The 20,834-nt window shown below is 52.0% G+C and overlaps 1 protein-coding gene across 2 annotated transcripts in view; it reads right to left on the minus strand.

Moving 5' to 3' along the window:
• NSMCE1 (NSE1 homolog, SMC5-SMC6 complex component) overlaps positions 1 to 20,834 on the minus strand; it is a 35,094-nt gene that overhangs the window by 1,844 nt on the left and 12,416 nt on the right. For both annotated transcript variants that reach the window (XM_005697624.3, XM_018040745.1), the window contains exons 3-6: positions 7,347 to 7,468; positions 6,252 to 6,329; positions 4,900 to 5,046; positions 21 to 137 (exon numbers count right to left, since the gene is read on the minus strand). In XM_005697624.3, the coding sequence (XP_005697681.1) occupies positions 21 to 137; positions 4,900 to 5,046; positions 6,252 to 6,329; positions 7,347 to 7,468 (464 nt within the window). The remainder of the gene's footprint in view (positions 1 to 20; positions 138 to 4,899; positions 5,047 to 6,251; positions 6,330 to 7,346; positions 7,469 to 20,834) is intronic.

A 20,834-nucleotide genomic window follows, 5' to 3' on the forward strand; every position in this document is an offset into this window, starting at 1 on the left:
CCCCACCCGGCCCCGAGCACCTGGATGAGCAGGCTGCGGCAGATGTTGCAGACCTTCACGGCATCAGGGTACGTCTCCCGGATGTACTGATCCATCTCCAGGATGGCCCGGCCATGCAGGGTGAACTCCCCTTCCTTCTGTGGGGACACAAGGTGGGGGCATCTTTTATGAACTGGCATACCCAGCCTGCTTCCCGCCCAGGAGGTACCTCTGTTCCCATGGCCCAAAGCCAGGAAGGGGCAAAGGTCCGCACACCCCTTGCCCCGAAGGCGTTCACACCGACCCCTTGTACAGCCTAAAGTGGGGAAAACTTAGGTGAGACCTAAAAGAAAAGCAAGGCGAGGACCACTGCCCCACATTTCCTTAGCACCATCCTCGTGCCTTCACAGACAGGAATCCTGGAGCTGCCCCAGCACTCCTGGATGAGGACAGAGGCCGGGAAAGGGAGCCGTGACCCCACGGAGTGAACCCCACAGCCCTGAGCCAGGCTCTTACTCCTTCCTCTCCCTCCCCCAGTGCCTCCCGCCCCGACCCCAGGGAGCAGCACCGCAGTGCCTCCCAGCACCACTGCCTGGAGCCTCTGCCTGGACCATCCAAGATCACTTCCGCCCACACCACTTCACAGATGATGCCGGACGTGGTCCAGGAAGGCCCCAGACCAAGTGGCATGGGGTGTGGTAAGGCCTTCTGGTTCCCATATACAGACAGTCCACACGCTGTGTAACCCCAAACCATGGGAAAGCCAGAAATATGGAAAAACTTGGCTGACCCTACGGCCAACTCACAAGGAAGAGGCAGGACGGAGACCTGACTGGAGACAAGTGTCACAGAAGCTCATGGACGTTTACGCATCCAAGTCAACTAAGGAACTGGGATGGAACTTCTTGAGCACGTGTTGTAGCCCTGAGGCTACAGTGGGGGTCCTGGGCAAAGGCACACAGCAGGGTGGGGGGGCAAGCCTTGCAGGGGCCGCCCCCGGAGCCTGCGGCACTGGGTTGGTTCAGTGCCCCTGCGCCCGCTTCTCCACCTCACATCACACAAGAGGGGCTGCTGCTCCCACCCCACACCCCATCCCCATGACTCCTGCCTCCATCCAGTGTGTGCAGTGCCACCCGGCCAGGGAAGCACATTCATCCTGGGCCTCCAGTGTCGGGCAGGTGACCACCCAGGAGAAGATGGGCATGGGCACAGAGTTAGAGAGCCACAGCTCTGACCGTGGGGAGCAGGGCAAGCAGGCAGGACAGAGCCCAAGGACTCCCGCAATGGAGGGAGGCCCAGCACAAGGCAGCAGTGCCCTGCACCGAAGAGTCGGGCCAGTCAGGAAGGGGACAGGAGCTCTGTGCCCCGTGGTGCTGGGCACGAGAGGGCGGGGCCCAAGGCCGTCCTGGGCCCTGTGGCCGCTACCTTCTCAAAAGCCCCAAGTCCACAACGAGGCTGTCTCCACAGCCTCCACCCTGATCTACCCTCCCCCTGCTCGCCCCTCTGGGACCCTCTTTGGAAACCTGACCTCTGTGAGGCCCAGCCCCTGAGGCGCCACCATTCTTGGGCTGAAGAACCGAACCCCTGTCTGCCCACCTCCAGGCTCACCTTGTGCCCCTCCCCAGAGCACCCGGCCCCTCTCAGCTCCTGAGCCCACCCCGCCCGCTTGGGTGCAGGCCACTCCCTCTGCCCTGGACTGTCGTCCCCACCCCAACCAGCTGCCTCCTCCCCAGCCTGCAGCGGGGTGCCACTTCCTCCGCTGAGGGCAGGTCCCCTGTGAGCGATGCTTCCTCTCTGTCTGTGACTCTACTTCAGCGAGAGTGGGCTGACCTCCAGCTCTCTCCCCAGACTGTGAGCCAGGCCTGGTTTTGCTCGCCCTGTGTCCCCAGCACCTGACGCGTGGCCCAGCACTAGGCCGTGTCCCGATAGACATCTAAGGGAAGAGTGTGTAACAGCCCTCGCATCGATCCCGAGGAGGAATGCCAGGGCTGGAGTGAACAAGTTCAAGTTCAGAGTTAGGCTTGAGTCACGTTTACTGAACGCCTACTAGCTGCCTAGTGCCCCACGCTCATCACTCACGATGGCGCTCAGTCCTCTGTCACTAGGAGGGGCGGACTGCCCTCCATCTCCAAGGAAGATCCAACCCCAAGAGACCTCCTAGGCCTGACAACCATCCTGAGCTGGGGCCCTGTGCTGGGGCACTGGTCCCTAGGCTGTGCGGACGTGCAGCTGCCAGCAGATGCCCAGGTTCCGAGCATCCACACTTCTCTGAGGCAGCCTCTGTCTCAAAGCCTCACCCATTGATCCCAACCACCCCCACCCCAGGGCCCCGAGGGGCTGCACAGCTGCCTCAGCAGCTCTGTGCCAAGGCAGAGCCTTGCACAGGGCAGGGCTCTCCCAGTACTTGGCTGGGGGGGAAAGGGGTCCCATCATAACGAATACAGTGCTTCTGAGGAAAGCCCCATTTCTGAGAGGCCAAGGGGGAGACTCAGACACGGTCCCTCCGGTCAAGGTGCTGCTCCAGAAGGCTGGTCAGAGCACTGGCCAGCACTCACCCCGTGGCCCCTCAGCTGGTCCTTCAGAGTGACTCAGAAACACACAGCCACGGCCGTGCTGACCAGCCTGGGGAGCACTCCTCCCGCAGGACCGACACTGGCCAGCCAGCAGGGTCCTCATCTTCCAGATGGGAACCGGGCTCAGAGGCGAGAAGCCACCTCCAGAGGGAGCAGCCAGGCCAGAGGAGGACCCTGGGGTGTCTCACCACCACGCCCTGCCCCTCCCTGGTCTGTTCCTTCGTCTACATGAGGCCCAAGGGATCAGTCAGCAAGGAGGGCTCCCTCAAGACTTTGGAGCCAGGCCTCAGGAAGGCAGCACCAGCACCTCCAGTTCCCCGAGGAGGAAGCACAGAGGACGGGAGCTGGGGCCAAAGCCAAGTCCAGCAAACCCCCAGAGGCGTTCTTTGCTCCAGTCGTCCCCGCTCCGGGCAGCAAAGCGCCAGTCCTGATCAAGTCGGGCACCCAGCCCTGCATCGTGATGTGACAGCATCTAAGTACGCTGGACCCGCACGGCCACCCATGGGCCCAAAGCTGGGCACAGAGGCTGTGCCAGGGCGGCAGAGGGTGAGCCCCGGGGAGACGACAGGTGTTCATGCCAACGTGGACTGTATGAGTGCTGGTACCTTCTAATCTACGAGGAGTTCTTGTATCATCTGGGGGGTAAGTGTGAGATACACTCTGTTCCTCTGGAACTTCAACTACCTGCCCAGCCGCGGTTCAGTAAGCAGCGCCTCCAGGAGTGATGAGGTACAAAGATGAGGTCACAGTCCCCGCCCTTAGAAAGCTTGGCCCGAGGACAGAGTGCAGCCAGTTATGACCCCTGAGGTGTCCGAGAACATTCCGTATTGCCAAATCCACCCAAGAGAGGAAGAAAAACTATGACGAAGCAATTGATAGGGGCCTGCAGTCACGCTCGCTGGAGCCTGGACACGGCTCAGCCACTTGCCGGGTGGGGGACTTCATCCAGATCAGGGAGCTGCAGTGGGTTCAGCTACAGAACAGAGTGAAGGGCTCCCCGTGGTCGTAGGGGCTGAGCACCCGAGCACACGATGTGCAGACGTGCCCAGAGGCGCTGACCCCACTAGCGGCTCCCACTATTCCTGCCCTCACCACTGTGGCCTCTCCAGACAGTTCCTCCCATCCAGAAAGCACCGCAGGAACTGGATGTTTCTGGTCAGACTGCCAGGGCAGCCCACCCCAAGATCAACAACTCAGAGCATGGCTGCCACAACTCCAGAGCTGAGCTCTCCCCAAAAAGGAAGTGAGCATCATGTCACCACAGCAGCGGCCTCCAGCCACAGGTCTGACCACCAAGTGAGGAAGTTGAGGGCCCCTCTGAGCAGTCCTGCCCAGACACAGCCCAGAGGGGCAGGAGCAGGACGCGCAAGGCGGCACGGAGCCTGTCTGGCTCGGGTTTCTTGGAAACAGTGGTGCATTTGTGGAAAAAGAACTGAAACGTCTGACTGTTCCAGCCAACAGAAATAGACACAGGGCATCAAGAAACTCAAACCTTTCACAGATTGCTACAGCTCCTCTCCAAAAGCTTGTCAACACGTCCTCTTTGCTCTTTGAGGGCCACCACCTAAGTGAAAGAATCCCAACAGCACTGGCCTTGGAGTACATGACAGTGATAATCACGATGGGGACAGTGACTCCTGTGGGCGCCCGGCACCGGGGCCTGACTCCCACCCCTCGTCCTGCTCCTCACTCACCTGGAGGTGGAGCTATTCCTCCTCTCACAGACGAGGAACGCGGGGGCACCTGCGGCGGAATCTGGCAGCAGCCCCATGCTCCTGCCGACCGCACACCACCTGCCTGGGGACCAGAGTCCGGGGCCCGCACAGCTGCCTGAGACCCTGGCTCTGCTACTTCCAGTTGGGGCTCCCACCCAGGTCACTGGAGTAAACAGGGTTCTCCTCGCAGGGTCACTGTGGGCCTCAACGCAGACAGCAGGGGCTCCTGACCTCCAGGATCTAAAGCCCGACAATCTGAATGTGGAGCTGACGTAATAATACTACCAAAAAAATGCGCAATGGGCTTCCCCAGGGCTTAGATGGTAAAGAATCCACCTGCAGTGCAGGAGACCCGGGTTCGATCCCTGGGTGGGGACGATCCCCTGGAGAAGGGAATGTAATGCAATGCAATGCGCTTGAATCATCCCCAAACCATCCCCCCTCCTCAGTCTGTGGAAAAACTGACTTCCACAAAATCAGTCCCTGGTGCCAAAGAGGTCGGGAAGTGCTGAGATAAAGGAACCTGGACAGGCTCAGCTCAACAGAGACCCATTAAATACAACACAATTCTGGAGGACACAGTGAGACTCACGGTAAAAAGTGAGCCAAGCTGGACCTGCAGCGAGAAATACCTCAATCAGCCACTTGTTTTGTACGAACTTCTGCAGCACGTGCTCAGCTTCCTTCTTCCTCATCTTCTTGCCTTTAAGCTGATCAACCAGGTTCAAAATATTTGTGGAAGACGCAAAGCCAGTGTCTGAGTCAATAATCAGCTCCAACTGGAAGAGACAGGAGCCATGTCCATCTATTAGACTGGGGAGAACAACTCTTAGGCCATAATGCCGATTCTGGCGGGGTGCAGTGAGACTACTCCTATCACAGGCAGAACTGAGGGGCTCTTCAGGAAAACAGCTTAACAATATGCATCAAAAGCCATAGATATGTTTTGACCCAAGTCGCTCCTGTAACACCATTCCAAATGAAGGACCTTAATGCCCCCTGAATCAGGAAGGATCACTTCACCTCCCTGAAGATGGAGAAGATGAGGAATGAATGAATAAGGAAATGGGGCAGCGCCCCTTCTACGCAGAGATGGGCAGGCTGGAACCGGGAAGGGAAGGCACCGGGGTGGCCCAGCGAGAGAACACACCTGGGAGCCACAGGGCTGCTGTGGACTGGGGCTGGGAGAAGCTTGCTGGAGGCTGCCTTAAAACTTCTGCCCACAGCAGAGCAGAGGAACTAAGAAGATGGGCTGCTTGTGTGCAAACACATGCACACACACACACACAGAGCCGTGTATTTACTGTCTTAGAATCTGATTCTCAATCCTGGCTGCTAATCAGCCCCAGAGGCGGCTTAGGAAGGAATGATTCTAGGACTCAGACCTCAGAGACCTGGACTCGACAGACCTGGAGGGAGGCCAGAATGTCTGCATTACTTTTACCTCCTCAGTTACTGCGGGGCACCCAGGGCTGAGAACCAGTGTCCTAACCAGGTGCTCACCCAGGTGAGTGGCAAGGTGGCTGAGTGAACAGCTCTGAAGCCGGGCAGGCAGAGCAGCGCCCCTCAAATGATTGGGTAGGCGGATCACTGGGCACCTTCTCAGAATTCAGGCTCGGATTCAGCAGTCTGGGTGGAAACTAGGGTTCAGCCTTTCTGGCAAGGTCCCTGGGGATGCTGTTGAACCCTGGGACTCGAGCAGCAACACCCGCTCACCTGCATCCCACACCCAGGAGGTCCACTGTTATTCAACCAGTTGGAGTCAAACCCAAACCAGCTCTTCTTTCCCAGGCGGCCATGGCAACCTCCCCAGCAATTACCTGGCAGCTATGAATTCTGAGAGGGGCACTCGGTGACATGCCCCTGCAAGGGCTTTCTCAGGCAGCAGGGGGACCCAGTAAGGTTGAAGTTTCCATTTCTGATGAAATACGGAAGTTTTCTGTAAGAAGCCTGGCTGATGGGCAATGGGAGCTGCTGTACTTACAGCCTTTCTAAAGAGATCCAGCTCATTCTCGGCAAAATCTGATGCCATTTTGGAAATTGAAGTCGTTGCAAGATTCACCTAAAAAATAAGTTAGCGTGAGAATCAGGCTGTGCCCTTCACTTGTCACGGTTAATTCACCTGCAGGCTCTTCCTTCCTGCCCTCTCCCTCCCCACCTCACCAGTCCTGGAGCACTTTGTGTCCAGGCACTGTGGGCCACGGGGATAAATTTAGAATCAGTCTTACATGCTTAAATCTTTAGCTCAGTCAATATGTCTAATTTTCAGAGATTTCAGAACTCCCAAGGTTGTGCGATAGCTTCCAAACTCGGAAGAATTCGGGAAACTTGTCTACATGCTAGCAGGGCTTCAAATGCACAAGGCATTGAGAACTCTGGCAGTAAATAATACTGATTTACCGACTTAACCCAACATTTCCACAACCCTTTCTTCCAAGCAACAGGGTTTGGGAAACCCTGGGCTAGAGCCCCATTCTGTGTGGGCCTGGCGGTAGGAGCCTGGTCTCTGAAGGCCTAAAGCAATTCCCTACCCAAAGATGGGGGCTTGTATTTCACATCCTTCCCTAGCCAGGAGGGAAAAAAAAAAAAATCTGAACACAGCAGGAGGGCCCAACAAGGTCTCAATCCTTAGTGACCTCACGTTTCTTTCTTTCCAAAGCTTCTATGTCTTGTTCTAAATGAAAAGGCATTTTTATCCCTTTATCCCTAATATTCCATTCATCTAGGGTGACCTGCAGATGCCTGGCAACAACCAAAATAAAACTTAAGGCATGCTGCCCAGTCTCAGGGTGGAAGGGGCATTCCATGTGGGGCAACAAAGCAAGTGCTGCGTTGAGAGCCAGGCCCAGGTTCTATTACCCCCAACCCTGATGGCTGCAGAGGACACTACAGACCAGGGGGCCGGCAGCGAGCATGGAGAGACGGGACTGGGTCAGGGAGGTGGCCAGGCCTGGTGTCTTTCGCCCTCCAAGCCCCTGGTGAGGTGGGTGCGCCTTCATCCACACCCCAGGAAGGAGGGCAGAGGCTGTCTCCACTGCAGTTCCCCAGACACCCACCAGGGGGCTCTGTCTGCTCTCACCAGCGCGTAAATGGGTCTCCCATCATCCTCAGTGACACCTTTCTTTATCTCTATGTACAAGGATTCCAAGACACTGTTAATGTTGTTGATGAAGTCCTCCAGCTTCTCTATGGTAGCATTACCTGGAAAAAAAAGAGGAGAAAGAAGAAACGCGGAGGGTGCTGCATCAAAAGTGTAGCTTGTTTCAATCTGCCATCAACCCGAACACGAAGCAGCAAAGCCACAACTGGGCGAAGGCCCCGGCCCTGCCGGGTGAGTGCCGATGCCTGCGGCTTCTTCCTTCCTGGAGCATTCAAACAGACGGCGCTGTGAGGTGGAAAGCCCGCCGAGGTCTTCCTGTCTCGGGTGGCAGCCCCGGCCTCCTCACCCCCTCAACCCCACCCCTAGTTCCCCGCTGCCTGGTCACCGTCCCCACCCAGCACCACGGTGCAGTGGGCATCACAACCCGACTCCTCCACAGAGCCTCTGTCCCGCCTCACGCAGGGATCACGTCCACCTCTATCCCTCCTCCTTTCAGGCAACATGTAAGCCCGGACTGAACAATGACACACAGGCTCTGTGTAATGGCCCAGGGCTGCAACAGTGAAGAACCACCCCATGGCAGGAACAGCTGCTCACACAGAGCACCCATCCCGGGGAAGGCCCTGATTTGAGCACTTTTCACACAGTTATGAACCCATCCTGCCTGCAGAGGGGGGTAGACTTGCCCAGGGTTCACTGGGAGCCCCTGACCTGAGTGCCAGCCGCCTCCTGCTGCCCCTGATGGCAGGAGGTGCTGCCCAGAGATGTACAAGGAAGCCAGCACCCTTCTCCAGGGTCATCAGTCCACCAGCCCGGGACAAAGCCCGTGGAGCACTGCAGGGGCGGGGAGGATGGACAGCAGACTGGCGGGGGAAGGAAGGACGGCCGGGAGGGCTGCGGAGGCTGCAGTGGAAAGTGGGAGCCAGATGGCCCAGGGCCCCATGGGCCGAAGGGTACAGAGGTGTGTGCCCGTCCTCCTGGGGGCCACGGGAGCCTTTCAGATCTGGGAGCACAGGAGGGACATGGTCAGCCTTGTGTCCTGGAATCACCCTGCTGAACTGAGAGACATTTCTTTTGTTTTTGTTTTTTTTTTTGGTCTCATCTCACTGCATGCAGGATCTCAGTTCCCTAACCAGGGATCAAACCTGTGCCCTTGGCAACAGAAGCGCAGGGTTTTAATCATTGAACCACCAGGGAAGTCCCTGTGAGACTTTTAAACCCAGAGCATGTATTACTGTTTTCACTTACTAAAATAACAAATTTCAAAAAATTTGTGCCTTAGAAAAATAATTACTCTAAGGGGAAAAAAAAAAAGCAGTAAAACAGACAATATAACATTTATGAATAAAGCAATAATAAAACAAACAAAACAAAATGCTCCAGGCAAAAAGGGCAGGAAGGTTATCTACCACACTGATGACCAAGGCCACTGCTAGGAAGGGAACTAAGGTGAGCCGGGGGTCATCCCAGGGCACTTGATATCTGGCTTCTTACAGAGAGAGGTATGTGTAAGCTCTTTGAATTGCTAAATACTACGAAAATCTAGAAAAACAAAAGGTCACTCTGGTGGCAGTGGAGGTCATGGCCAACGTAAGGGCAGCAGCTGTGTCACAGGCACAGCTGAGGAGGCCCGGGAGGCCCGGACAGAAATACCAAGATGCACATCACAGCGGGGTCTAACCTTCCTTGGTTTAAGTTGCTTAAGTTAAAAAAAAATAACTGAAGAAAAAAATCATATTAATAAACATGGTACATGGACGTGGCAAAATTGTAACAGTAGTGTGATGATGTGGCCACAGATGCTGTAAAACTGTGATCAGAGGAGTGAGACACGCTCACATTTCCTGCCTCTGTGCCTCTGAGCAAGAGCCCTCCTTCTCACTAGCTACGAAAGCCAACTCACAGGACACTTTTTTCCAAAAGCTGCTCTGGTGCTCTCCTCCTCTCCCACACCACGCAGAGCACCTCCACCGTGGACTCCTCCACCCAGAAACACTCGGCCGTGGGGAGAGGAGGCCCAGGCACCAAGACCCACCTTCCGCTGATGGACAGGAGCTACCCCATCTACCCCAAGTGACACAGCGGCAAGTCCCACCTCCTCTGAAAGTGAGAATTCACTTTTTCCACTGAAAAGGCCTCTCCTGGGTGCCATTCAGAAAAATGTACTCTGGGGGCGGATCAAAAGCCTTCTGCTGCCTTGGACTTTCCAGAAAGCCTGTCTGCAGAGATGAGCTAATAGCCGCCCTGCGCTTCCCTTCGCCCACCGCCTCTGGTTCGTTGTCCAGCCTCACTTTTCAGAAACATGAATGTTTTCAAAATATTTTCATCTAAGGGGAAAAAAAACCCCACTTCCTATCACTGTCCTTCTTGCAGCAGCCCACCCCCTGCTCAGCGGCTCCTGTGCACTCTACTCACCCCGCCCTCCGTGAGTGTGAGCGTCCGTCAGGGCTCGGCCACAGTACTCACCTCGGCTGACCTGCATGTGGTTCCCACAGACAGGCTGTACCATGTCATTACCTGGGAATAAGCTTTCCTCCTGCTCAGCAGCACCCCCTCCCCAACTGGACTTCTTGGGGGCAACCAAGGCAGCTGGAGGGCCAGCCCAGGCCCGCCCTGCCCCTCTGGGGCCCCCAAGGCCCGCCTCTCCCTTCCTCTGATCCCTGAAGGCCACATGGTGGCCTCAGAGCCAGCCTCACACGTATCTAGGAACCTTCCCTTCACCCTCTCTCCTCCACTGCCCCCGCTCCAACCAGCCATGCTCCGCCTCTCAGGCGTCCCAGAACCGCCCCTCACTGCCCTGCCCACTAGACAAGGGTCCTGGGCTCTGCCTTGTTCTCCCAGAGTCCTCAAGCACATCCTCCCCTCTCATACTTTGTTCCAGGCACCAGAGCTGGCTGCCCTACTCCTGGAGTTTTTCTGTCATATGTGTGACTTTTGCGGGGAGAAGAGACCCCACAACCAGAGAACCGGAGGGCAGGAAGCTGGGGGGGGGGCGGGGTCGGCGGTCAGGTCCCAGGTCAGCCAGCAGTGGGCCCAGGACCCGTGTGCAGCCTGTCAAACGCCCTCTCAGTCCGAGCGAGAGGGGCTGTGGCCGTGAGGCGCTGCTGTGCTTCCCATGCCTGGTAACCGTGGGCTCCCTGTGCCCGTTCCCCAGCCTGGCCTCGAGCCCTCTACCAGTCCTGCGTGCTCCCTTCCCAACAGCCTCCCACACGTTTCTTTCTAAGGTAGCCAGAATTGGGAACTCTTGCTTGCTACCAAGATCCCTGACGTGCCCATTAACGGTCAAGGTAACACAGATCGGCGCTTCCCAAAATCAAGCCTTCAAAGCAGCTACTTTTCACTGCTCTGGCCCCTCTCCCTGGAGCCCACAGTAGAGAAGCTACAGCTGGCAAGTCTGGGCTACATGAGTGTCTAATGATCCATTTGGCCCCAGTATCCCGTGAGTCCAGGGTCATGATACCGGGCATGAGACACCGAGCGTATCACATGATTCTGAAGCAACTATTTCTAGTCTTGGTTCTACCACTTCCAGGGATTTTAGCAAACTAACAAATAACATGGCTCTTCCCTTCAGATTCCGAATCAACTAAGGAAAAACGACAGGCTTTAGGTATCAGTGTATCAGGTTTCTGTGGGTAGCCCTGGCTCAGAGGCTGGGTCCCTCCACACTAATGACCGGCAGTCAGCAAGGTGGGATGCCCATGCTCGGCAGCATGGCTGGACCAAGCAAGGGTCTGTAGCTCCCCGGCGGCCCTGTGCTCTCTCCCTGTATGCACAGCGTGTGTGCCCACACCTTGTGGGCTGTGGTGAAGTCCTCCTGTTGGGTTGGGAACAACAGGCCTGTAAATGCAGGGCTCATTTCATCACTGCAAGAACACTAAGTCCGTAAGGTGAGTTGCTATCATCAGCTTTACATACCAGAGTTAAAGCACTTGCCCCGAGCTCCTCCAAATGGAAATGAAGCCCAAGTCAAGCATGGGCTCGAAGAAGAGCCCTCGGGGCCTCTGGGGAGCAGAGCAAGCGTCCCCTAGGAACATTCCCTACCCCAGACCCCACCAAAGTCACATCTAATTCCTCTAGAACTTGCCCTTAAGAGTCACAAAGAGAGAGGCGGCCAATACAGAAAGACAGTGAGTGTGCAGGCAGGCCCTGGGAAGGACGTCAGAGGGCCATGCCCAAAGGATACACGCTGAGCCGGGCCCAGCCAACATCTCATCCATCTGCCAAGAGAGGAGGTACAGACCCTTCGGCCAGGTCACAACTACGGGAGGAACTGAACTAGAGGACTCAGAACAGAACAGAATTGCTCCTTCTGTAGCAGGAAGTGCCTCCCCGTAGGGGCAATTAAAAAACGGGACTCAGGGCAATGGACAGGCTGGGGCAGCAGAGAACCAACGGGATGCTTCTCTGAGGAGTAAGGGCTGGTTCAGTTCCTTTTGAGAGACTTTTTTCTGGCCATCACTGCATACATTATCTCTTTTTCTTTAAAAACAAATTTTAATTTACCCAACAGAATTCTTATTCATCAGTCTCTGCTCCCAGAAGCCTACGGGAGCCCAGGGTTCACTGCATGCTTGGGCAGCAGGAAGTCTGCTGCCCTAACTTCTGAGCAACAAATAGTTTTGTTCCAAACTAGACGCCACGGATAGGCCATTTTTAGGCAGAGGAAATACTATTTTAGGCAAAGGAAATAACAGCAAAAAATAAGACCCCAGGGGACTGAACCACGCATGGGCCAACTTGCCCCATGGGAACCCTCTCATCTGGTGGGGCGAGCTGGGTGGTCCTCCTGAGTGCCACACTGAGGACAGGGCCGCCCAGGCCTGGGCCAGACATGGGCGCTGGGGCGCAGCAGGCCGGGGAGCAGACCCCCGGGCTGAGCGGGGCCAGCAGGCAGGCACACTGGGCCGCAGAGACGTGCGAGGGGTCATGTCCCGGCCTGGGGCTTTCGTATTAACTGCCTGGGGAAGATGGTCCTCTTGACCAACAGTGCGATGGGTGAGTGGGAAGACGAGAGCTGACAATGTCACTTCCGTGGAGCAACTAGTGAACAGTGCTGGGAAGAGCTGGCATGAAAGGTGGACAGCCTTTCATGGGGCAGAGAGACTTGAGAAGAGTTCTCTCCATCCGTAAAGCACCTGCGACAGTTTCATTCCCTCAGGATCTCATAAAAGGCCCCCACAAACAACTGCCAAGAGGATACAGTAGAGTCTGTTTTCCAAAAGAGAATACCAAGGGTCAGAGAGGTTAAGGACTTAACCAAGATCACAGGGCAGGTGACAAAGTCTGGACCAGAAACATGTGGCCTTCAGTGACCAAAGGACTTGAGCATCATTTTTTAAAAAAAGGAAAAAATTCTTACTCAAATACGCAATGAGGTCTGAGAACTACGTCAAAATGATACGGGGGTGAGCAATTAGGAGCACAGATAAAATAAGATTAGTCATGAATTGTTTTAACCGGGTGATGAGTACATGAGGCTGCATTGTATTATTCTCTCTCCTTATCTCTCTTTTTCCATAATAAAAGGTTTAAAAAATATTTCAATGCTCAACAATACACCCTGGTGCCATTAACCCTCAGGAGTCTGAAACAAGGGAAAAATGACAGTGTCCTGTGACAACAGAGATTAGCTCAGGGCTCTGATGGTGCAGAGGGAACAGGTTTTTAATAATGGGCTCTTTTAAAAAATCTATTGGTCAGAGATTTGTCTCCAGGTATAGACATCATTTTTTTTTTTCTTTCCCCAAAATCAAGAGGTCATTTCGGTTAGGAAGTCTACTCTTGGGCCTAAACAACAGGGCATAAACCTTACCTGATAGCCCTCGGCACAGTTCCAGCATCTCAGCCACAGGCATTAAGTGCCATAAAACCCATGAGAACATTGCTGGAGTGGCGACAGGGACAGACGCCCACTGTCCATATGAGTGCAGGAAGCCTACTCGTCAGCCATTCCCCTGGCCGAGGCCTACTGTTCAGCACTTCTGGCAACAGAGCAACAGGACTCCCATCATGATGGTGCTGAGATGGGGCAAAGTCCAGATTACACGGTGAGTCATCCCAGGAAACCCAACCACTTTCAGCAGAACTTCACTGCGGATGCTCTTCATGTGCATCTCATTTTCATCTCGCCCTCTGAAAACAAGTGGTCCACCCATCACTGAGATGCGTGGCAGCCCCCACCCGCAACCATCCAAGCAGTCGAGGAGCTGATGAAGGCTCTGCAGGGCTGGGCTGCCACCCCTGCTGGACCGAGCAGCTCAGCTGCGTCCCCGAGCTTCTCCCTCAAGCTCATCTGAGCAGAGCTGTGGAGACTGACAAGCCAGATGTCCACGCAGACCAGGCGGGAAGCTAGCAGTGGGCACAGAGGGTGAAGTGGACAGCGAGCGTCCCGTTGAGAGAGGCAGGGCTCTTCTGCTCCAGGCATGTGCCCAATTTTTAGATTTTTATTAGAAAAATTGTTTTTTCTCATGTGAGAAAAGTTTTTAAAAAAACAGTTTTTAAAAATTAGAATTACTATAGGGTAAAAACTACACTTGCAAACTAGATCCCAATGACAGCACCAGTTTTCAAAATGTGGTTTGGGCTGGAACCCTGCCATAAAGACAGAGGGAGACTGCAGAGGTCACGGTGTCCCAGGTCCACCAGAGAAGCAACTGTGGTTTCTCAGGGGAAACAACTCAAAGGAATTGACTGTGTCACACACATTCATCTGATAGACTGAACATACAACGGACAATAACCATGTATAAAAACAGGGCACTGATCCACAATTGGCATCAACCAGCCCAGGAAACCAAGCTATCACCCACAGGAAGCCACCAGTAACCTCTGTAGAATGACCAAGTCTTGATTAATAACTGACAGCTTCCCTGATTTCTGCTTTGGGCCCAACCAGAGAAAGTCAGGAATGTTCCCCCAAACCCATCACAGGCTGTCCTGCCTCTAGTTAGCCCACCTCCAGCTTCCCGAGCCGCAGCCTCCAATTGGGCCCGCTGAGGCCTTCCCTCTCCCCCACCATGGAGCTTCCCCACCGTTCTGCCTGCCATCAGATCTCCAAAACACAAGTGCCTTGAGAGAGCAAGCTCTGAGTAAACAGCCCTCGCCTGTTCTCACCTGGGTGGTCTTTGCTTATGCCCACACCTCATACACGTGGGAATTGGCTCAGCGGCCCGTTCCCAGCAGGGCTTAGGAAGGGGCTGAAAGGCGTGCAAGCCTGCGGTGCTGTCAGAAGAGGACTGACCACTTCTATCCTGCTCACTGTAGCCCTCCTCTGAGTCCCCACCGCCTAGCCCCGTCCTCCACGTGCAGCTGGGGTGCGACCAGATCCCGGCACTACCACCACCCACCTGGAAGCCACCCGTGACTCCCACCACTCCCGGCCACACTCCCGTGTGCCTGCTCGCTCTCCACTCAGCTAGCCTTCCCCTGGCGTTCACAGCCCCCTCAGCATCTGCACTCGTCATCTCCTTCTACGAGGAAATGATGACCACACTGTCTGGATTTTCTAAGAAAACCCCTGTATCAGCAAATAAGCTTATAGAGGGCTTCCCTGGTGGCTCAGTGGTAAACAATCTGCCTGCCAATGCAGGAGATACAAGTTCCATCCCTAGTCCAGGGAGATCCCACATGCCACAGACTAGCCAAGCCCATGCACCGCAACTACTGAGCCTGCGCTCTACCGCCCAGGAACCGAGAACTACTGAGCCTACGTGTCACCACCACTGAAGGCCACGTGCCCTAGAGTCCATGCTCTGCAACAAGAGAGACTAACGCAGTAAGAGGCCTGTGCACGGCAACCAAGAGCAGCCCCGCCCGCCACAACTAGCGAAAGCCGTGCAGCAGTGAGGACCCAGCGCAGCCAAAAATAAATAATTTTAGGAAAAAAAAGAAAGAAACTGAGCTTACGAATTCCTATTGGAATTCCATCGCACTAAGGACCAACATCACGGACCTTCTGGGGCTCAATTCCCCACCCCCAGCCCCGGGATCTGAGAGTGGACGCTATGGGGAGGGACGTGCAGGAAGGAAGGGGCCGCAAGGAGCAGGAAGTACTCTGAGCCAGGCACGTCGCCTAAGCTCCCTGTGTGACCCTCACAACTTTTCCATGAAGTAAATCAGATTTCCTTTACAAAACAGAAAGCAAAGACAGAAAGTGAAAAAAACAAAAAACCAAAAAACTTTTCCGAGTCCCCGATTTGAACTTGCGTCTTCAAGAAAAGGCTTCCTTGTTCCTGCCAGTGGCGTGTGTGGTGATCCTGCTGAAGAACTGACTCTCCGTCCTCCCACACACCCACAAGTCCACCCTTCATGGGGGGATGCAATGCAAAACACATTCCGAACCTAATGAGGCCCACGCTTAGGAGAGCGTGGAGCACACAGAGGTCCCAGCTCAGCAGATCCACGCTGGCCTTGGAGGGACCGTGCCCACCCTGCCCCCACCTCACCCCACAGACTTGGACACAATGAGTCTTTCAAGAGCCAGAGATGTGAAAGCCACAGCATTCATTCCCTCCTGGATGCAGAACTTCCAAAACCCAAACGCTCCAGCCTAACTAAGCACACATCACAGCTGCCTGCTGTGAAATTCCATATGTTCGAAAATTCATCAAGTCCCGTCGGAGATGTTACTTTTCATGCTAATTTTATGCCACTTTTCAGTTATGGGCACACGCGTAATCCCCCCTGATTAACTGGAAAGGCAAGCCGGCTGACATCAGTAAGGTTATTATCACAGCAAAAGGAGGGGAATGTGCAATGAGATCATTAAAAGCAGGAGGAAAACTTATTTGGAGCCAGCATCTGATCATCGCTGAGTCCTCCGTGGAAAGAGAAGGTGCGTTTAAATGTGACTGCAGACACAGGAGGGAACACACAGCAGAAAGGTGGGCAGCATCACTGCCTCGCCACTAACACAGGCCACGCACCATGAGCCGGAGCCCTGAGTGCAGAAATGGCCGTGTAAACCCACATGAGAAAACAAAGCTAGGAGGAGAGGTTTGACAAACACAGGAAATACCCATCACTCCCAGCATCCCTCTGACAGTGTCCCCTACCCTGTTTTCGGTGCACGCATTTCAGTTCACTAGTTTTTTCCCTAAGCATCCTATTGCTTATTCTACTCACTGAAATAACATGTCAATTTTTTAATCTAAGATTTTAGACATTCTACCTAATTTGTCCTTTCGACAAACTGTATATGACAACTAAATGTAACATGTGACACTGGGGTGGCTCCTTTGCTAAAAAAGACAATGTTGGGACAACTCGAGAAACTCCAATGGGATCTACGGACCAGATGATAGTGATGATCAATGTTAATGTTTGGGTTTTAATGGTCGTCCTGTGGTTACGTAGAATGTCTTTGCTAGAAGGAAACACATGCTAAAGAACGTAGGGGCAACAGAATTTCAAACTGGTAACCTACTCTCAGATGATTCAGGGTAGGGGAAGTTCTTACAACTCTCCTGTGAGTTTGGAACTACTTCAAAATAAAAAACGAATTTAAAAAGCAAGGCTAGGAGCTTCAAGCAAGGCAGCTAATGTGGAAGGCAGCATGGGGCAGTGGAGGGGGAAGCCCAGAGCCACTGTGTGAGAAGAGGCCGCACAGCAATTCACACTCCAGGGGTTTCTACTTCCTGCTCTGTAAGACAAGGAGGCTGCACCCAATGATTCCCTAAAACCCAACACGTTCAACCACACAAAACCAGAAAGACCAGCCCCCAGAGTTTAATAAGGCAAATAACTTTGAGAGACTTGTTACCATGAAACTGTGGACCTGGCAACATTTTGCTTCTGCCCTTAAAGCCACATGATCAATGACACACATTCCATCCAAGAGTCAGGTTCAGGTTCAGGGCCCCCTCAGTCCCCCAAGGTGGGCAACACCATTCCCTGACAACACCATCAGGAAGAAATACCTACTTCCCAAGGGCTCCTGGGACTCTTACAAAGGCTTCAAAATTCAGGTTTCCATGCCTGTTTTGTTTTTCAGAAAATTAACACCAACTGTCTTGGGAGTCATTTTGAGGAGGGGGCCTCTCCAGGTAAGCAGAAAGAATATTTCTCCTGAATGCTGTATCTATTTTCATTGAGTCCCACACTGATGACACAGGGCCTTATGAGACCGAGAGAATGAGCTGCATTGTGGAAACCTGCTGACTTCCCTACACGGCACTGACAGGCCACAGATCACATGCCACATGTTCCATTCATACAGCTCTGGGGTTGAGTGACGTCATCAAGGTTACACAGCTACCAAGGAGCAAAGCTGGTTTAAATGCAGAATTTTTTTTAAACAGCTTTGTTCAGATATAATTCACCTGCAATTTTAAAGGGCACAATTTAGTTAGTTATGATACATGTTACACCCTTGAAACCACGACGATCAAGATACTAAGCAAACCCATCACCACTGAAAAGTTTCCTCGTGTCTGTGTGCAGTCCCTCCCCCACTCCTCACTACCCTCCCCTGTGCCACATCCCCAGCAGACCGCTGAACTCCTTTCTCTCACTACAGCTAAGTATGCGCCGTCCCGAACTGTGTCTATATGGATTCATACAATATATACTCTCCTTTGCTTGGCTTCCCCACTGGGCATGACCATGTTGAGATTCATTCATAATGTAGCACATAGCAATGGTTGGTCCCTTTTTAATGCTAAGTAGCACCCACCATCAGATGGATAACACCACAGTCCATCTACCAGTTCACCTGTCGATGGGACAATTAGTTTTTTTCATTTTGGGGCCATTACAAGTAAACCTATGCTGAAGACTTAGGCATGAGCCTTTGTGTGGACACATATCTTCATTTCTCGAGACTAAAAACAAATACATGAGAGAGAAATAGCTGTCATGAAACTGCTGCACTATTTTTCAAGATGGCTATAGCATCTGATACCCAAGAGGAAGTGAGTGCTCCAGCTCTTCCGCTGTCTTGCCAGCACGCGATACACAGTCTTGTAAACCACATATATTCTGATAGGCATTTGGTGGTCCCTCACTGTGGTCTTAGTTTGCATTTCCCTAAGGTCTAATGAAAGGATAAGCATCTTTTCATGTGCTCGTCTGCCATCCACAGAACTTCTTTGGTGAAGTGTCTGTTCAAGTCTTTTGTCCCTTTTTTAACTGGGTTGTATGTTTTCTAATTGTTGAGTTTTGAGAGTCCTCTATATATTCTGGATACAAACCTTTTATCAGATATGTGATATACAAATATTTTCTCTCGGTATTTGGCTTGTCTTTCCATTCTCTAAGCAGTAAGTATATTTCAAAGAGCAGAATTTTAAAATTTTGAAGTGCAATCAACAATTCGTTCTCTTATGGATCATATCCAAGAAATCTTTGCCTAATCCAAGGTCATGAAGGTTTCTTCTTTTATTTTCTTCTAGAAGTGTGACAGTTTTAGGTTTTATGTTTAGGTATGTGATTCATCTTAACATTTATATACGGTGCAAAGTTGGCTCAGGTTCACTTTTTTTAATATGGATATCTAATTATTTCAGCATTGTTTTTTGAAAAGACTATTTTCCCTGAGTTGCCTTTGCATGTCTGTCAAAAATCAGCTGTCTCTTTTCTATTCCACTGACCTGTAGATCTTTCTTTATGCCAATACCACACTGTCTAGTTATATAATGTCTTAAAATCAGGTCATCTTAATTGACCTAATTAACCTAATTAATCAGATAATTTATCAGCATTAATCCTCTAAGTTTGATTGTCTTCTTCAAAACAGTTTTTGCTCTTTCTGGTTCTTTGGATTTTCATGTGAACTTTGGAATCAGCTTTTCAATTTCTACAAAACAAAACAAAAAAAAGACCCTGCTGGAATTCTGATAGGGACAGAGTGAAGGGGAAAGTAGGTAATTAAACAGTTAATCCCGCTCAGGGACTGTAGGGCTTCCCTGGTGGCTCAGACAGTAAAGAGTCCACCTGCAATGTGGGAGACCTGGGTTCCATCCAGGTAAGATCTCCTGGAGAAGGGAACAGCTACCACCCACTCCAGTATTACTGCCTCGAGAATTCGATGGACAGAGGAGCCTGGTAGGCTACAGTCTACCAGGCTAGATTCGGACATGACTGAGTGACTTTCACTTTTCAGGGGACTGTAAGTAAAGCAAAGAGTATGGGAGACCCCCGAAAGTTAACAATCACTCAAGAAAGCAGGTTTGCTTAACCACAAAACCAAGAAGGCTTGCTTAGCAACAAAACCATGGAGCAGGAGCATGAGACACGCCCTACAGCAATGAGACTACAACAGTGGGGGCGCGAGACCCGCATCCTGCCCAGTGAGCTAATGACTCCTAAGCACCCCTCTGCTTGCACCAAAAATAAAAGTCTAAGAAAAAAGTGACAGTATACTAAAACCTGAAATGACTTACAATTTTTAGCATATGTTACTACCTTTTGCTCATTTCCACTGTGCCATGACAAGTCCCAGCTTGACCATGTAGCAACAAGAAAAACTCCCCTGCCCAACCTGGAGGAGCTGATAAGGGAAGCATGATATCTACTCAAGAATGAGGAAGAAGGTGGTCTTTCAACTCCTTCCCACTTCCCCTGTGATTATAAAACTGTAGCCCACTAGGTTCTTGGCACATGCCACCCTCTTGCTGGCCCATCTGTAAGCCTCACAAGCATCCTATTCTCATAAATCACTTCTTACCTATCACTTTGCCTCTCACTGGATTCTTTCTGTGCTGCGACATCAAGGATCAGAGTTCCCTGAAGCCCCCTGAAATGCCACCAAATCATTTCAATCTGAGTGATATTGAGTTGAATTTATTAACACGTATCATTTTGAGGAAAACTGGTATCTTAGCAATACTGAGTTTTCCAGCCCATGAACATGGTGTGTCTCTCCATTTATTTAGCTCTTTTTAAATTTTTCTCAGCAGTATTCTGGGATTTCCAGTTTACAGGGCTCCTTACAAACTTTTGTCAGATTTATTCCTAAGTATTTCATAGTTTGATGCTATATAAATTTGGCGTTTTTAAAAATTTTTTCAGTTTCTGATGATTCACTGCTAACACATAAAAAATGCAAATGATTTTTTGTATACTGATCTTGCAACCTGCAACTTTACTAGAGCCACTTATCAGTTATGGTAGCTTTTTCAAAGACTCCATCTGATTTTGTAATACACAGATGAGCACGTCTGTGAATAGACAATTTTACTTCTTCCTTTCCAATGTGGATGCCTTTATTTTATTTTTCCTTGCCTGAGTGCACTGGCTAGAACCTCTAGTACAATGATGAACAGGAATGATGAGAACAGACATTCCTGTCTTGCTCCTGAAATCAAGGGGAAAGTATTCAGTCTCTTACAATTAAGTATATTAGCTGTAGTTTTACATAGATCCCCTTTATTGGGTTAAGGAAGTTCCCTTCCTTTCCTATTTATTTGTTGAGGGTTTTTTTTTTTTAATCAGAATAGACTTTAGATTTTTCAACTCTGTGCAGAC

This window comes from Capra hircus, chromosome 25 (genome assembly GCF_001704415.2).
Source record: "Capra hircus breed San Clemente chromosome 25, ASM170441v1, whole genome shotgun sequence".
Classification (NCBI taxonomy): domain Eukaryota; kingdom Metazoa; phylum Chordata; class Mammalia; order Artiodactyla; family Bovidae; genus Capra; species Capra hircus.